General features: G+C 35.1%; 1 protein-coding gene across 5 annotated transcripts in view; it reads left to right on the forward strand.

The window, feature by feature from the left end:
• Positions 1 to 17,686, forward strand: part of PCDH11X (protocadherin 11 X-linked) — a 797,400-nt gene that overhangs the window by 404,667 nt on the left and 375,047 nt on the right. For 2 of the 5 annotated variants that reach the window (XM_068962684.1, XM_068962685.1), the window contains exon 4: positions 8,868 to 8,897. The exons of the other annotated variants lie outside the window; for them this stretch is intronic. In XM_068962684.1, coding sequence (XP_068818785.1) covers positions 8,868 to 8,897 — 30 coding nt within the window. The remainder of the gene's footprint in view (positions 1 to 8,867; positions 8,898 to 17,686) is intronic. 5 annotated transcript variants of the gene reach the window in all.

Below are 17,686 nucleotides of genomic sequence, written 5' to 3' on the forward strand. Positions count from 1 at the left end.
GTATTCTAGCCCAACTCTATCTTCAATAAGAAACTGTGGATTTGGTATCATCCATAATATTCTGCTTCTAGGTCATTTTGAGAATATTTTACTCTTCTTTAGCTTTGTTAGATCAATTCTAGTATCAATTCTGAATAAAGCACTGTTTTTTTCCCCCCTTTTGTTTGACTCTCATTCTGGTACTGCATATAATCTCTGCATGTTCCAAGATTCAGGACCCATAAAAAATCATTTCAACTGGATTTAATCAAGTACTCTCAATCCCTTTCCCCCATATTCAGCAAATGCAATGTCTTTGTTCCATGGGCTTCCCTGATGGCTCAAGGGGCAAAGAATCCTTGGAGTGCAGGAGACATAGGAGATGCGTGTTTGATCCCCGGGTCAGGAATATCCCCTGGAGAAGGAAATGGCAACCCACTCCACTATTCTTACCTGGAAAATCCCATGGACAGAGGAACCTGGCAGGCTACAGTCCATGGGGTTGCAAAGAGTCAGACATGACTGAGCATGCAAGCACACTATATGGTAGGTGGACTTGAATAAACAATAATTTGGCAACCATTTTAAAAAGTTTCATTAAGAGAGAATTTCCTTAACGTATTTCAAATTATGTGTAAGTTCATATCCAGACTAATGGAGGGGGTAGTCATTCCCCTCTCCAGGGATTCTTCTTGATCCAAGGATCAAACCCAGATCTCCTGCATTGCAGGTAGGTTCTTTACTGTCTGAGCCACAAAGGAAGACCTATATCAAGACATAGGTAATTTTTCAACCCTTTGAATGGATGAGTTTGGCAATCTGTTCACTGATATCTTAGTAACAAGGAATAGTACCTTAAGTTCATATATTAATAGTAGAATAGTTCATGTACCATAGCTTTACAGACCTAATTAAAATAATTTTGAACTCTAGCATATAGTTTAAAAATATTTAGACAGATATTTAATTATAAATTTTCTAATACTTAATCCTAATATTTAGATGGTCTTTAATTCTAAAGTTAATAAGTCAAAAATAAAATTATATTGTTGGGAAAGGTGTGGAGAAATTGGAACACTTGTAGACTACTGACAAGAGTGTAAAACAGTGTAACTGTTTTGGAAAACTTTCTAGCATTTTCTCAAATGATTTAGCATAGAGTTTTCAGCCATTTCACTCCCAGGTATACAAGTATAACCAAGGGAAATGAAAACACATGTCCAAGCAAAAACCTCTGTATGTGTTTACAAGTAACATTATTCATAATACCCAAAAGGTGTAGATAACCCAAATCCCCATTAATTGATGAGTGTTTAAACAAAATGTGGTATATCTATACAGTGAAATATTACTTGGACATAAAAAGGAATGACTTATTGAAACATGATGCAACATAGCTAAATCTTAAAATCATTATGATAAGTGAGAGAAACCAGCCACAAAAGGCTGCATATTTAATGATTTTATTCATTAGTCCAGAACAGAGAAATATAAAAAGAAAGGAGATTAGTGGTTGCTTAAAGCTTAGGAGGAATGAAAGGTTGGGGGTGACAATTAAAGGGTGTGGGGTTTCTTTTTGAGGTGACAAAATACTCCAAAATTGACTATAATAATGGTTGCAGGTACCTGTGAATATACAAAAGAACACTGAATTTATCCTTTAAATTGATGAATTCTACATTATATAAGTTATATAGCAATAAATGTGTTAATATGAATCGCCAGCAATAATTAGCATATATATATATATATATATATACTATTAAAACTGCTAACTACTGTTCAATGCTCCTAGTTTACTTTAACCCTTGTAACAAATGCTGTAAAAAGTAGGAACTCATATTTCTGTATTCTATAGATGATTAAACTAAGCCAAAATGACAAGAAGAAGCATGCCTGGGGTCACATAGGTAATAAGTGATCGAGGCAACAGTTGAATCCATTCACTGAAGCTCTAAAATTTGTACTTTCCAATAAGAGTCATAGTCAATTATGCCCCAAGTCTAATTATCTATGCAATTAAAAAATGGAGGACTATCTTGTTATTTAATTCAATCTATAGATATTTATTGCAGGTCTTCTTAGTACCAGGCACTCTTTTAGGCGTTAAGAACATAGCAGAATTTCAAAACTCAAAATGACAAAATGTGTGCTGCCATGGAGCTTACATTCCAGAACTTTAGAATCCAGAAGAGCTGAGTTGAAAACTTCTCTACCTTACAAGTAGAGTGACTAAATAAGTTTCTTCACCTCTCTGATTCACATATTCCTCTTTGTCAAATAGGATTGATAATTTTCTCACATCAAAGGGTCACTATATCAATTCAGTGAGATGATATTGTAAAGTATTTACTGAAATGCTTCACACTCAATAAATGAAAGGTGATGATACCAGTGGCGGTGAAAGTTATAGTAATATTATTCCTGTCATTGTCACAATCATTATCACCATCATCATTGAGTGTAGCCTCTGAGTTGTGTCCAACTCTCTGGGGCTCCTTGGACTATAGCCCTCCAAGCTCCTCTGTCCATGGAATTTTCCAAGCAAGAATACTGGAGTGGGTTGCTATTTCCTTTTCCAGGGGATCATCCTGACACAGGGATTTAACCTGGATCTCCCACACTGCAAGCAGATTTATCATCTGAGCCACCAGAGAAGCCCATCATGATCATCATTAAATGTAGCTGATGCCCTGGTTTTAGTGTAGAAGGAAGATACCGCCTTCTAAAGTTTTGCTTGGATAAGTTCATATAGCTACTTGTGAACTTAGGGCTGAAACCCAATCATCCTCTGATTTCAAATTTCATAATCTCTTTACTGATGAGTTGACACTATGTATACAACTTTTATATCAATTCTCAAATTTAGAAAAAAAGAGAATAAGGCAATAAAAATACCTAGATACATTCTCATAAATGTGTTCTTTTGAAATGGTGATTTATATTTTAGAAAGAAAATAGTAAACATGTTGAGTACATTTAAGTTTATTATTTTTATTAGATTCACCATTATCTTTCCCCTGAACCCAACAACACTCTAAGTTGATAATTGAATAAATTTCTGAAATACAATGTCACATGTACCAGCCTATTAAAAAAATTTAAACTAGGCCTGGTAGTTACATGGAGATTTAAACCAAGTAAAAATTATACTCCACATTCTGATACTTTTAAAGTGTATATTAGGGGGAGGGGTAAGCTTACCTGGTATAGTATTGATATTACACCTGATTCCTTAGGCTTCTAATTTGTTATATTATAAACGCACATGCACCATAAAGATTTTTTTTTAAACTTCTCACCCAGTTTTGGCCATTTGTTAGACAAATATTTATTCTATATCTACTCTGTGTATACAGTCATAAATGCTTTCATTTTGACTATGCAATTCAGAAAAGTTACAATCACAGCCCTGCTCGTGTCATCAGAAGTGTTTTTTGTTATTTTTGACCACAGTGAACATCTCAGTTTGCTATTGCACCTGATCCATCTGACAAAAACTGAGTCACAGTTGGATGGACATAGATATTATCATACCAAGTGATGTAAGCCAGGGAGAGAAAGACAAATATCATACAATATTTCTTATATATAGAATCTAAAAAAAAATAAATGATACAAATGAACTTATATGGTGGTGGTGGTTTAGTCCCTAAGTCATGTCTGACTCTTGCGACCCCATGGACTATAGCCCACCAGGCGCCTCTGTCCATGAGAGTTCCCAGGGAATAATATTGGAATGAGTTGCTATTTCCTTCTCCAGGGGCTCTTCCTGACCTATGGATCGAAACTAGGTCTTCTGCATTGCAGGAAGATTCCTTACCAACTGAACCACCAGGGAAGCCCATGAATTTATATACAAAATAGAAATAGATACATAGACATATAAAGCAAATGTACAGTTACCAAAGGGGAAAAAGGGGAGAGACAAATTAAGAATTTGGGATTATCATATACAGAATACTATATGTAAAATAGATAACCTACTGTATAACACAGGGAACTATGCTCAATATTTTGTAATGACCTACAAGGGTAGAGTAAGAAAAGAATAGATATACATGAATGCATGACTGAATCACTTTGCTGTACACCAGAAACTAACGCAACATTGTAAACCGACTATAATTCAGTTTAAAAACAGTTAATGATGGTTGATGATTTATTGAATGATCATTGTAATAAACTTTTAAAATCTATCTTCTTATTAAATGCATTGTCTCGGTACACATATTGTTCTATTTCTTTCTTAATCAGCAGGCAGGGTAGTAATTAAGGATAAGCTCTGGTGTCTTTGTTCTCTAACATATTTCTTCCTCTTTCTGTTACCTGTGTTCAGAGATGTGGTGTCCTTGGCTTCTGACTTTATTTCCTCTGCCTTTTACTCTATCACTGGGGCTTCTCTGGTGGTTCAGATGGTAAAGTATCTGCCTGCAATGCTGGAGACCCAAGTTTGATCCCTGGGTCAGGAAGATCCCTTGGAGAAGGGAGTGGCTGTCCACTCCAGTATTTTTGCCTGGAGAATCCCATGGACAGAAGAGCCTGGTAGGCTACAGTCCATGGGGTTGCAAAGAGTCAGACAAGACTGAGTGACTAACACTTCATCTACCATTAGCCTTAGTGATCAGAAATTCTTAACAGTTATACTCAAGAGGACATATGCTCTGCAAGCAGCAGCAATACATGAAGGCAGAATGAAGGTAAAAAACTGTACTGTACACATATAAGCAAAGGAAGAGAAGTGATAAACCTGGAGATGGGTAAAAGAAGGAATTAGAATTTCTCAGAGAACCTGCAGGGAGGCCATATTCTTTGGGGTTAGAGATCATTTCTTGTACTGACCTCATACTTTGTTCTTGCTGTGTTTCTTCTGAATGCACAGGCTGAAAACAGATAAAGCTAAAATACAAAAGCACATAGATATTGAGGAATACCAAAATCATTTGATCTTATTTCTTTCGATTGTACCAATACAGTTACAGCCTCAGTGTATTCTTGAATAACTCTTCACTGTGATGGCTTATTTGCCACCACATTCTACTACACTAATTCTATGTGACACAGAAGAGAGCTAACTAAAATTTGAGGTTGATCTCCTAGTTGGATCATTCCATTGATATTAACGAACTTGCTTCTCTTCTGCTCTATATCTTGCTCCTCTTTTTAATGGGTCAATCAGCTCTATCAATCTTGAAAATTAGATAAAATAGGAGAAATGCTTATTTATTGCTAGTAAGAGAATTTATTCACACCTAGAGGTTGATAAGAGTGTGTGCAAACTACTTGATTAGTGCATATTATAAAATTTCTGAGCTTATAAAGTTCAGACTGGTGAACTTTTCTCCCTCCTTCACTATATTTAATTTAGTTTGGACAGTGATTTTGTTGATTCAATACTCATCTCTTGGGGTTATTTTAAAAAACATAAAATGATTAAAAATCCATGTCCTCATCAAAATAGAAGTTGCTATTCAGCATGTGTTTTCCCTTCCAGAATTGATTTTTTAAAAATGTTTCTATCATCAAATCTGGTATCAATTTGTGAATCTACTCACATGCATGCCAATATATTTCTGTGTTTTCTTTTATTTCTAATGCTTGTCTAGTTGTCATGAGAATGGCCACTTATAGTGACAGATTGTGTTATGTCTATGTGGTAAGAAAAATGCAAAAACTATGGTTTCAATATTTCCCACTTGATCTATTTTGAGCTTTTCTCAATAGAAATTCTCAAACAAGGGCAAAAGTAGCACAGCATAGGCTATTCCTTTTAATCAAAATGTATAATTTAATTAAATAAACACATACTCTGGAGTTGTCTTTTTTTCACTGCAGTGATAAAGAAGTGTTCTCCTCAATATTTGACTAGCCTTAAATATTATCATTAATTTTTCAATAATTTACTAATTTACCGAGGTAGATATAACTAATGTTTTCATATTTTCACTTGTCTTGCTAAGGATTTTGAGTTGCTCAGTAATAAGTGATAAAACATCTAACTAAAATCTACTGTGTTCTTGAAAGTAAATTCTAATGGAGCAAATATAGAAAGCTCTATTGTTGTTCTATAAAAGAAAGAATGGTATTTTTATTTTTTAAAATCTATTTATCTTAATTGGAGGCTAACTACTTTATAGTATTGTAGTGGTTTTGCCATACATTGACATGAATGTCATATTCTTAGATATGGATAAAGTTTTGAGTGTTTTTTTGTATATAGTATTATTTCTGTAGGAAAGTTAACATTTTTAACCTGTTATTTAAGAATTATCACTCATATAAAGGGAGATGTAAATACCAATTGTTTAAATACATTAAAATCCAAGGACTTTTTCTTCGAAGAGATTATTCAAAGCATTATGCTCAGGCTATGCCTTCAAACACAAATGAAATTCTAACACAGAGCCACTGATGGCTGAATTTGATCAACACATAAGAACAATATGAATATTTAAGACTAAAAATAACTATCCAAAGAGGAAAGAAAAAAAAAAGTACACTTTGATTTCCTTATATAATAGAATTGTGGCCATATCAGGATATCTGCCTCAAATGTCAATTTTGCAAACTTAAGTTATATTAAAATGACAGAAAAAATATATAGATAGATAGATATAGATATAGAAATGCCCTTTTTGGTCTGAGAATAAGTCATTGAATAACAAAATATAGAGCCTTTGTTTTGTTTCAAGGCAAATTATGCTCAGAGAATGAGATTATATTTGCTAATATTTTATTTAACACATGTCTACTCTGGGAATTATAATTTCACAAGCCAATAGCATACAGATAATGTCCCTTAATAAGTCAATAAATAAATAACATACTCCAAACCAATGATAGGTTAATTATACTATTTTTCCAGATGAAGGGCACGATGAAAGGAATAAGGTCCAAATTTATCTGAGGTGTACCTTTCTGTTGCAGGAAGGGGGGCCCTTTCCAGGGCCTGAGAGTGGACTCCTGTCTAACATTTGGAAATAAAATGTCCAAGGAGACACATGTACTGACAAAGCAAAAGACTTTATTGTAAATGGGCTCTTGGGTGGAGGGCAGGAGGGTAAGAGAAACCAGAAGGACTGCTCTGCCACATGGTGTGCAGTCTCAGGTTTTATGATAATATGCTTAGCTTTTGGGTTGTTGCTGATTAATCATCTTTCTTGACTCATATTTGATCTGACTCAGGGTCCTCCTTGGTGATGTTCGCATCTTTCAGCCAAGATAGATTCCAGTGTGAGGGTTTCTGGGAGATTGGCAGGATATATCATTTTCTGTCCCTGTCTTTGACCCCTCCCAAATTCTCCCAGTTAGTTTTCAGTGGCAGCATCACATTCTTTATCAGGACCTCCTGTTTCAAGACAACTCAGGCAAGAGGTTATCATTGCATCTGGCAAAAGCAGTGGGTTTCCTTCAACAGTTCCTTAACATTTCTGTGAGATGGTTTTGGGAGAGAGAGCTTAGCCAACTGAGAACTGATGTTCAGTTAGTGCAAAGATGAAAGTCCCTTGTTACTAGAGCATATCACTAGAAAATGAAGGCATTAATGCTGGCCAGCATGATAATCTCCTTCTTCCAGGCCACTGCGTGATTTTCACCACTGCTAAGCAGAGATCCACTTTCCTAGGCAGGAGTTAATACTCCAAAGTCAGAGAGCTATTTAGATCAGCAAGAGTCACCTTGTCTGGACTGAACACTCTCAGATGGTTCTCATAGACTCTGGATATTTGTACTCTTAATATCTCTTTGCCATAGTTGCATCTTCATTTGTTCTTAATTGATAAGACCCCAGCAGTGCCCCTTAGTATCTGAACTACTACTGAGTACTTATCAACAGTTGCAAATGTTGATGATGACACTTGGACATAACAACTTCAACTCTCTTATCAAAACAATATTACTTTTAAAAACTTTGTTCTTAGGTCAAAAAAACTTCATATTTGTCATGAACAAGTAAATATGAAATCATATCAAAGCACTGTACAACACCATTCATTCTCTCTCTATACTTATTGTATCACTTTTTGTACATACCCTTATTTCAAATTCAACCCTATCTCATCCCCAATTTTCTGTGATGCTCAAAGAAACCTTTAGACAACTGTAACTATTATAGGAAAATGTAATAAAATATTAGGAGAAAGGACTTTGGGGAACATAATTAGCTAGAAATGTTAGATACATGATACTTCATCATGTGATGTATTCATCCCATACAAAGGAGAATGAATTCAAGGGATAAATGGCCTAAATGCTTACAGAGTCTTCAAAATCAGTTTACTGCCCATTTCCTGAGGTTGAAGTCTTAAATAAAAGCTAAAAGAATGATTTTACCAGGATGGCTGCAAAAAGGATTTAGTTGAATAGAACTGAATTAAGGTGTTCCTAAGACCCACAAAAATCAACATTTAGGTATTTAGGGATAGTATCCAAAACTGTATAGATATTTATGTTTACTTCTAAATCATGAATCTCCAACCAACTTAGATTTTTTTTTTTTTTAAGAAATGTGTTCATGCTCGAGATAAAACACTCATCCATTTTAAAATGAATGGAAAATAAATGATATAATGAGAATATCTTACAGGAAAGATGTCTTTTCTTGGCTAATGTTTATGTGAGCTAAGCGTATAACAATTTATGATGCCAATCGAAGGTTTTATATTGTTCTACATATTGTTGCATGATATTTACAATGTTATATACTTTTCCTGAAACCACTGAAGAATGCAACAAATAAAAATAGTTTCACTAGAAAACCAAAATTGTGTATTATTGCACTGAAAATATTGACATTTTTAAAATGTACTTGCAATAACAAATTGAAACTGATTTTTTGTTTTTGTTTTGTTTTACTTTGCTTCCTTTGCCTACATTTTATCCTAAATCAGCGGAAATCCGAGGGGAAAAGGACAATAAAGGTAAGATGCCAATTTCGAAGAAAATTGACTTCAAAATTCGTTGCACTATCTTTTCTTAAATTTCTGAAGCTACAGTAGCTATTAAGTGCAGTTAAAACTGTAAGTATTTAAGATGACGTATGTTGTAGTTCTGCCTTTAAGGAGCTTCAAGCTGAGCTGTCTCTACGTGTTGTATTACTTACACAGTCCTGGAAGCAATTTTCAAGGCTTATTTTATTTTATTTTTCACCAACATTTTCTTCTCCCAATGTGCCAAAACAACATACTGATGACAGCATCACTTTGTGAATGTTCTGGTTATACAGTTATTTTATGATAAATTTTAGCAATAGAAGGGACCATGTTGGTGCCAGTTCACAATTAACAGTGACAGCAAAAGTTAGTAAATATGAAGCATGATGATGTTGGATAAGGTCACTGAGAAAAATACTATAAACATGGTTAATCAGTAGGTTGATGTTCTCTGAGAAATTGGACTTTAAAATGTCATATTTCAAAAAAAAACAATAAAAATAAAATGTCATATTTCAATGTGAATTTTTTTCTAATTGAAATGTAGTTGATGTACAATATTATGTTAGTTTCAGATATATTACATCGTGATTTGACATTTTGATACATTATGAAATGATCACAACCATGATAACTCCAGGAACCATATACAACCATATAAGTTATCACAATGTTATTAACTATATCCTTTATGCTGTATATTACATCCACATGACTTACCTGTTTTAAAAGTGGAGGTTTCTATCTCTTGATCCTCTCTACCTTTTTCATTCACTTCCCTCTCCTCTGCCAACCACTTTTTTGTTCTCCATAGCTATGAGTCTGTTTTTGTTTTGCTTTGGTTTTTAGATTCTGCATATAAGATCCTGCAGTTGTTGTCTTGTCTGATTTATTTAACTTAGCAAAATGCTTTCTAGATTCATCCATGTTGTCAAAAATGACATGATTTTTAATGATTGAATAATGTTCTATTACGTATATACATACATACCACATTTTCTTTACCCATTCATCTACTGATGGACACTAAAGTGTCTTCCATATCTTGGTTATTGTGAATAATGCTGGAATGAGAGTTGGAGTGTGTATATATATATATCCTTCTGATTTAGTGTTTTTGTGCTGTGCGGTCGCACAGAGTTGGACATGACTGAAACGACTTAGCAGCAGCAGTGCTGTATCATATGACAGTTCTATTTTTAATTTTTTGAGCAAACTTCATAATGTTTTCCACAGTTATCTATACCAATTACATTCCCACCAACAGTACACAAAAGGGTCCCCTTTTCCATAAATCCTCAGCAACATTTGTTATTTGTTTTCTGTTAATGATAGCCATTCTGACAGGTGTGATTTGAAGTTCCCTGATGGTTAGTGATGTTAAGCATCTTCTCAGGCATCTGTTGACCATTTGTACGTCTTTGAAAAAATATCTCTTCTGTTCTTCTGCCCATTTTAATCAAGTTGTCTTCTTGTGTTGAGTTATAAGTGTTCTTTGTGCATTTTAGATATTAACCATTTACCAGTTATATCATTTGCAGATATGTTCTCCCCTTCAACAGGTTGCCATCTCATTTTATTCATGATTTCCTTTGCTATGCAAAAACTTTTGAGTTTGATGTAGTCCCATTTGCTTAATTTTTGCTTTTGTTTCCCTTCCTTGAGAAACAGACCCCCCCCCCCCCAAATATTGTTAACAGCATGCTGCCAATGTTCTCTTCTAGGAGTTTTATGGTTTCAGGTCTTACATTAAAGTCTTTAATCTATTTTGAGTTTATTTTTCTATATGGTGTGAGAAAGTAGTCCAGTTTGATTCCTTTACATGTAGCTGTCTAGTTTTCCCAACTTTTTTTTTGAAGAGACTTTACATGTATATTTTTGCCTCCTTCAGTGTGAAAATTTTAAGTTCTGCTCATGTATATATGAACAGTCTAGCTTTCTAGAAAAATTTGAAGTTTTTTACTATTAAAAAAATAAACTAGGCCACACATATTGTTAAATTTTAATTACCTCATTGATTAGACTGCACCACCACTAAAAATAAAAATAATTCACTGACATTTATTTCCTAAAATTTATGCCTTGGTTTCTTCACCATGTTTTGAGATTGAAAGAAATGGGTTTCCCTTAAGCTTCTGATGGAAGACATTTTGGAAATTAAAATCAGTAAGCCTTAAATGCTGTTTATATTATGAACCAAAACATTGCTGTAACCATATGCTAGGTTAAATGTGATTTTTTTTGGTAAGGTTTTGTTTTGTTTTTTTTTTTTAATATCCTCCTATAGTTTGGAAGACTAGATTTTGTCTTTGAAAAATAACTTACCAAAGGATGGTCTAGACTATGCTCGAGGTACTCTGTTAGCCCTGGATGGGTTTATCAACTGAGAATTACCAGAAAATGGTGCCTGAGTAGAATGTCAAAATGTATTTTCATTAGTGTTTGAGAGATAAACTAAAATATCAGCATTATAAAATTTTCACTTTCTGAATTTCCAAATGCCTTTCTGAACTATCTTATCACTGTGACCTTGGAATGATGACTTTTTTACAATTAACTCCTCCCAGATGTCAAAAGGTCATAGAAGAGTTCTACAATTAAAAGGAAGGAAGCAAGGGTAATGAAATGTTACTAGCTTTATAAAGTGAAAGAGAGAAGCTCTACTGATTTTAGGTGTTCCAACATTCTCAAAATTTGTTCCATCTCATAATGTGAGAGGGCCCTGGGGGATACAGTTTGCTAGTTTTTGTGGGCTAGGTAATTTCATAGGCTAACAAGTGGATTATTCCAACTATTTCTGGGAAGGGGCAGAGACTTCCAAGAATTGGGATACCACCAACTTTTGGGTCTTTCACTGTTGGCCTCCAAGCTATCATGGTGCCAGTGGGTATGTCATTTAGCATATGCTAATGCATTACAATGAACATACAATGAGGCTTGAGGTCCCCTGGAAGTGAAATCTTCTGCCATCTTGGACCTAGAAGGTTCTATCCAGTTTTTGTGGCATCCTGTCTTTCTCAACAACTGTGTCATTCTTTTCATGGTTGTGCCCTGCCTACTTCTCTCCTGCCTCAAAAGCAGAGGATAAAAAAGGGACAGCTGTGAGCAATTGGTCATTTTTCCCAGCACCATTCTATACCAAAATAAACACAATAAAATTAACTCACTAATATTGTGCTTACTCTGTTCAAAGCATTGTGTGTGTGTATGTGTGCATACATATAAATGCATATATGCATATATCTATACTTCTATTCCCACATCTTTGTCTCTATACCTACTACAAATTTAGTCCTAACATGAATCCTATAAACTCTTTTACAGATGAAGAAATCATGATACAGAGAACCTAAGTGACTTGCCAGTGTATAGAGCTCACAAGTAGAAGAGATATGGTTTGAATCCAGACAATTTGTCCAGAATACCTTCTAAAAAAGAAAAAAAAAAAAAAACTGAAATCATAAAACAAATACTTCTTTCATATCAAAATTGTTTTTTATGTATGTGTGTGTTTTAGTAATTACCCTGAATATACTTCATGTTTTAAGATGCTTCTGGAAGAATAATATTTTTTGAAAATTTTACCTCTGACAACTCTGATGATGCTACAGACTCCTTATCAAACCCTTTCACTCCATGCCTAGATTGATGTAATATGGTTAACATATACTATGGAGATTAGGTCTGTTCTGTGATGCTCTTTGTTTTTGGTTCATTGCATTTATATATACATTTGATGTTGGATATTAAATTCAGGAAGCTATAAACCTTAAATATATGGTGTCAGAATGTTCATTAACTTTGGATTTATTGCAAATGTTTCCATAAAAAGTTCAATAATCTCTTGAACTCTTGAACTTCACCTATGTAGACTTTTAAATTTAGATGATAAAATATGACTTTTATTATCAGTTTAATTCAAAGTGAAAAATATAAGGTTCCTGCATTTGTTTAAAATAAAAAAAAAGGGGGCCCCATATTAGCCAAGAAAGAAGTATCTAAATGAATGCTTTGTCTTAGAGTCTCACACGTCAAAGGATCTAGAAACTCAAACATCAAAGGACCTAGAGTTGCTCAATGACTGCCCCAGCTATTTACATTTAAATGACTTCAGAGGCCTCACCAAACAGACTAGTTTTAGATTCCAAATCAGAGGTTTAAAGTACAGAGATAGACAAGTTTTTCTACCTCCCTTTTAAAAGATTACATTTCATAGAGAAGCTAGTGACATTCAAAGAGAAAAACAAAACAAATGCCATAGTCCATAGTGCCATCATTCTTTAGTGTGGGAGGGCTAAGAATTAAGGGGAAACCACATTTCAACACATAACCACGTGTGACTGAATAAATTACTGTTCAGTTCAGTTCAGTTCAGTTGCTCAGTCGTGTCCGACTCTTTGTGACCCCATGAATCGCAGCACGCCACGTCTCCCTGTCTATCACCAATTCCCAGAGTTCACTCAGACTCACGTCGATCGAGTTGGTGATGCCATCCAGCCATCTCATCCTCTGTCATCCCCTTCTCCTCCTGCCCCCAACCCCTCCCAGCATTAGAGTCTTTTCCGATGAGTCAACTCTTCGCATGAGGTGGCCAAAATATTGGAGTTTCAGCTTTAGCATCAGTCCTTCCAATGAACACTCAGGACTGATCTCCTTTAGAATGGACTGGCTGGATCTCAAGAAGAGGTGGAAAGAATACACAGAAGAACTGCACAAAAAAAGATCTACACGAACAAGATAATCACGATGGTGTGATCACTCATCTAGAGTCAGACATCCTGGAATGTGATGTCAAGTGGGCCTTAAAAAACATCACTATGAACAAAGCTACTGGAGGTGATGGAATTCCAGTTGAGCTATTTCAAATCCTGAAAGATGATGCCATGAAAGTGCTGCACTCAATATGCCAACAAATTTGGAAAACTCAGCAGTGACCATAGGACTGGAAAAGGTCAGTTTTCATTCCAATTCCAAAGAAAGGCAATGCCAAAGAATGCTCAAACTACCACACAATTGCACTCTTCTCACACGCTAGTAAAGTAATGCTCAAAATTCTCCAAGCCTGGCTTCAGCAATACATTAACCATGAACTTCCAGATGTTCAAGCTGGTTTTAGAAAAGGCAGAGGAACCAGAGATCAAATTACCAAGATCCGCTGGATCATCGTAAAAGCAAGAGAGTTCCAGAAAAACATCTATTTCTGCTTTATTGACTATGCCAAAGCCTTTGACTGTGTGGATCACAATAAACTGTGGAAAATTCTGAAAGAGATAGGAATACCAGACCACCTGACCTGCCTCTTGAGAAACTTATAAGCAGGTCAGGAAGCAACGGTTAGAACTGAACATGGAACAACAGACTGGCTCCAAATAGGAAAAGGACTATGTCAAGGCTGTATATTGTTACCCTGCTTATTTAACTTATATGCAGAGTACATCATGAGAAATGCTGGGCTGGAGGAAGCACAAGCTTAAATCAAGACTGCTGGGAGAAAAATCAATAACCTCAGATATGCAGATGACATCACCCTTATGACAGAAAGTAAAGAGGAACTAAAAAGCCTCTTAAAGTGAAAAAGGAGAGTGCAAAAGTTGCCTTAAAGCTTAACATTCAGAAAACGAAGATCATGGCATTTGGTCCCATCATTTCATGGGAAATAGATAGGGAAACAGTAGAAACAGTGTCAAACTTTATTTTTGTGGGCTCCAAAATCACTGCAAATGGTGATTGCAGCCATGAAATTAAAAGACACTTGCTCCTTGGAAGGAAAATTATGACCAACCTAGACAGCATATTGAAAAGCAGAGACATTACTTAGCCATCAAATGTCCATCTAGCCAAGGCTATGGTTTTTCCAGCGGTCATGTATGGATGTGAAAGTTGGACTGTGAAGACAGCTGAGCACCGAAGAATTGATGCTTTTGGACTGTGGTTTTGGAGAAGACTCTTGTGAGTCCCTTCAGTTCAGTTCAGTTCAGCCACTCAGTCGTGTCCGACTCTTTGTGACCCCATGAATTACAGCATGCCAGGCCTCCCTGTCCATCACCAACTACTGGAGTTCACTCAAACTCACGTCCATCGAGTCAGTGATGCCATCCAGCCATCTCATCCTTTGTCGTCCCCTTCTCTTTCTGCCCCCAATCCCTCCCAGCATTAGAATCTTTTCCAATAAGTCAACTGTTCGCGTGAGGTGGCCAAAGTATTGGAGTTTCAGCTTCAGCATCATTGCTTCCAAAGAACATCCAGGGCTGATCTCCTTCAGGATGGACTGGTTGGATCTCCTTGCAGTCCAAGGGACTCTCAAGAGTCTTCTCCAATAGAGTCCCTTAGCAATGTTTATTTTCAACTTGAGAGAAGTACAATTGCTTGAACCTGGTTATTATTAAAACAAAGTAATGTTTCTTGCTCAAACACAAACTGGTTCCCTTAGAACTAACCTAAAAATTTCCACTTAAACTTTTTTTTTCAAGATCCCTCCCCCTTTAGCTAAAACTAAATCCAAATTGCCCTTAGGGTTTGCCCAAATGGCCATGCTTGTTTAAGAGTATGTTCATAAAAGTGGGAAACTGAAAATGACAGAAATAGAACTGAATGAGATCCTCAAATAAGTATATTTCTTATTTATTTATATTTGTCTGAGGTGAATTTACAAAATGGCTTCTTTCAGACTAGGCTGGCATGTATCAGAAAGAGTAACTATAGTCAAAAAGCAAATAAAAGCCATTGTCTGTCATTGACCTCTCCTCTTCCAGACCTCTGGCGCTTGTGTAGCCATTTGCTCCAAGGCTACATGAAGAAGAGGGAGGTAATGAGAATGTAAAGGAATATATATATAGTAACCATTTTACTGGTGTCTCCAAGGCACTTCTTCCCTTATCCTATTCAATAATCCAGGAATATTGGGAAGTTTCTTCGTCATAAATTATTCTAACTGTATAATTTAAGAATTTGAATACAACACAGCATATTGAGATATTTTTAAAGGTTATCTCTAAATGAAACTAATTCTAAGGGTATGTTTATGAAGAGATATATCTACAGGCCTTGGCTTTAATGAAAGATTATTTTTATAATACTTTTTGCAGCATGATAAACTAGCAAATACATGAAGCTAAATCTGCAGCAATTGAGAATGCTATTTCTTCTATACTAAAGTTTTTTTTATATAAAGCATTCAATTGAATGTTAATAATGCTATGAGAAAGTTAAATCACACTAAGTGCTCTAATTTAGCATCACCACCTACAAGCAAACCTATTTACCTTTTTCCTACATATGTTCCATAGATAGGCTCTTCCAGGGACATTGTACTGCAGGTATACTCTGAGTCCTTTGGTAGTGTCTTAACAGCTTCTTATTTTGCTTTGGAACTGATTATTTAACTCAATGGGTAGTGAATGAAAATTTAGTCTTTCTATGCTCCTTTTCATTAACTTTGTGTCCTGGGGCTTGAATGACTGTCCCAAACCTTTTCAACTATCTTCAAATTTCTTTTACAACCTCCAACCCTGAATTACTTTAGGTCCTACGTCCTAAGATGGAAACCATCTTTGTAACATCAATATATCTCTCATTTTCTTTCTAGTATCTCATTTGTTCCCTTTTAATTGCTGCAGTATCTAGCTCTTTAGTCTCTTTCTACACTCCACTTCCATTTTTCCTTTAAATATACATAAATGTCATTTGTCAAGGAAAATAAATATGAAATAACTACCCTTCCAAGTAGACTGAATACTCTTTAGCCATTGCTACAATTCACTACTAAATTGAAGGAATCATCTCTTTTAACTGCATTTTCCCACCACACATTTCTTGCTATAATCTTTCCTTTCAGTTGAAATATAACCCTTTCATCATTTGCCCAAGATTTTCTGCTTAATATCTCCAGAATTTCTGTTACATTTGACATTTTAAAAACTGTCCCTCTCTCATTATTTCTGGAAACCTTTCTTCCATAAAGCCATCTGTGATCTGTCCATCCATTTCTACACATAAACATAGTGTTTACAGCTGGATTGTGAGTTCATGTTAATAAAGTACATATTTCTTCTGCATCCTTTCAATTCCTAGTGTAGAAAATGAAAACTTTTCCATGTTAGATTCTTTGGCTGGTCTAATAATTAAATTGATATAAGACAGATTAACACGGGAAAACCAAATTTAATTTCATATGTATGGGGGCTCATAATGCTCAAAGAAGTAACCAAAGCAGGCAACTTTTATACCTTTCAGATAAAGAAACAGTACATTTGTGAAGGATTAACACTACGCAGGGATTTGGGTTTGGGGTAGTAAGTTTAGTAAAGAAGTAAGGTAACAAGGTTTTTCTGTGCAACCTCTCATCCCCGACTTCTCTGAATCTGGTCATGAGAATCTCTATCTTTCTCCTGGAACAAGAAAAATATCTTTCACATTGGAGATTCATTTCCTGTTGTTAGAGGGACAAAGGAAGGTCAGAGTTTCCTTGTACTTGCTGTTTCTTGTTACTTTCATTTAAAATAATTAATATGCTGAAGCAGTATATCTTGGGATGGCCTGCCCTGAACTTATCACTAGCACACTATCCTATCTTGTTTACTTTTTATAAATATTTGCTGTATTTGTCTTATTTTAAATTTCTAAATTTTGATGAGCTTAACTGAATCGACTTAATCCAAAGGAAACTGACTTCTACTTTTCAAAAATAAAATGTGGAATATTCAACTAATGTAGTAGCAAATGCTTGATTATATAGGGATTTATAAATCTTTTTAAGGTCCTCTGACTACATGTAAAAT

This window comes from Capricornis sumatraensis, chromosome X (assembly GCF_032405125.1).
Source record: "Capricornis sumatraensis isolate serow.1 chromosome X, serow.2, whole genome shotgun sequence".
In the NCBI taxonomy this organism is placed as follows: domain Eukaryota; kingdom Metazoa; phylum Chordata; class Mammalia; order Artiodactyla; family Bovidae; genus Capricornis; species Capricornis sumatraensis.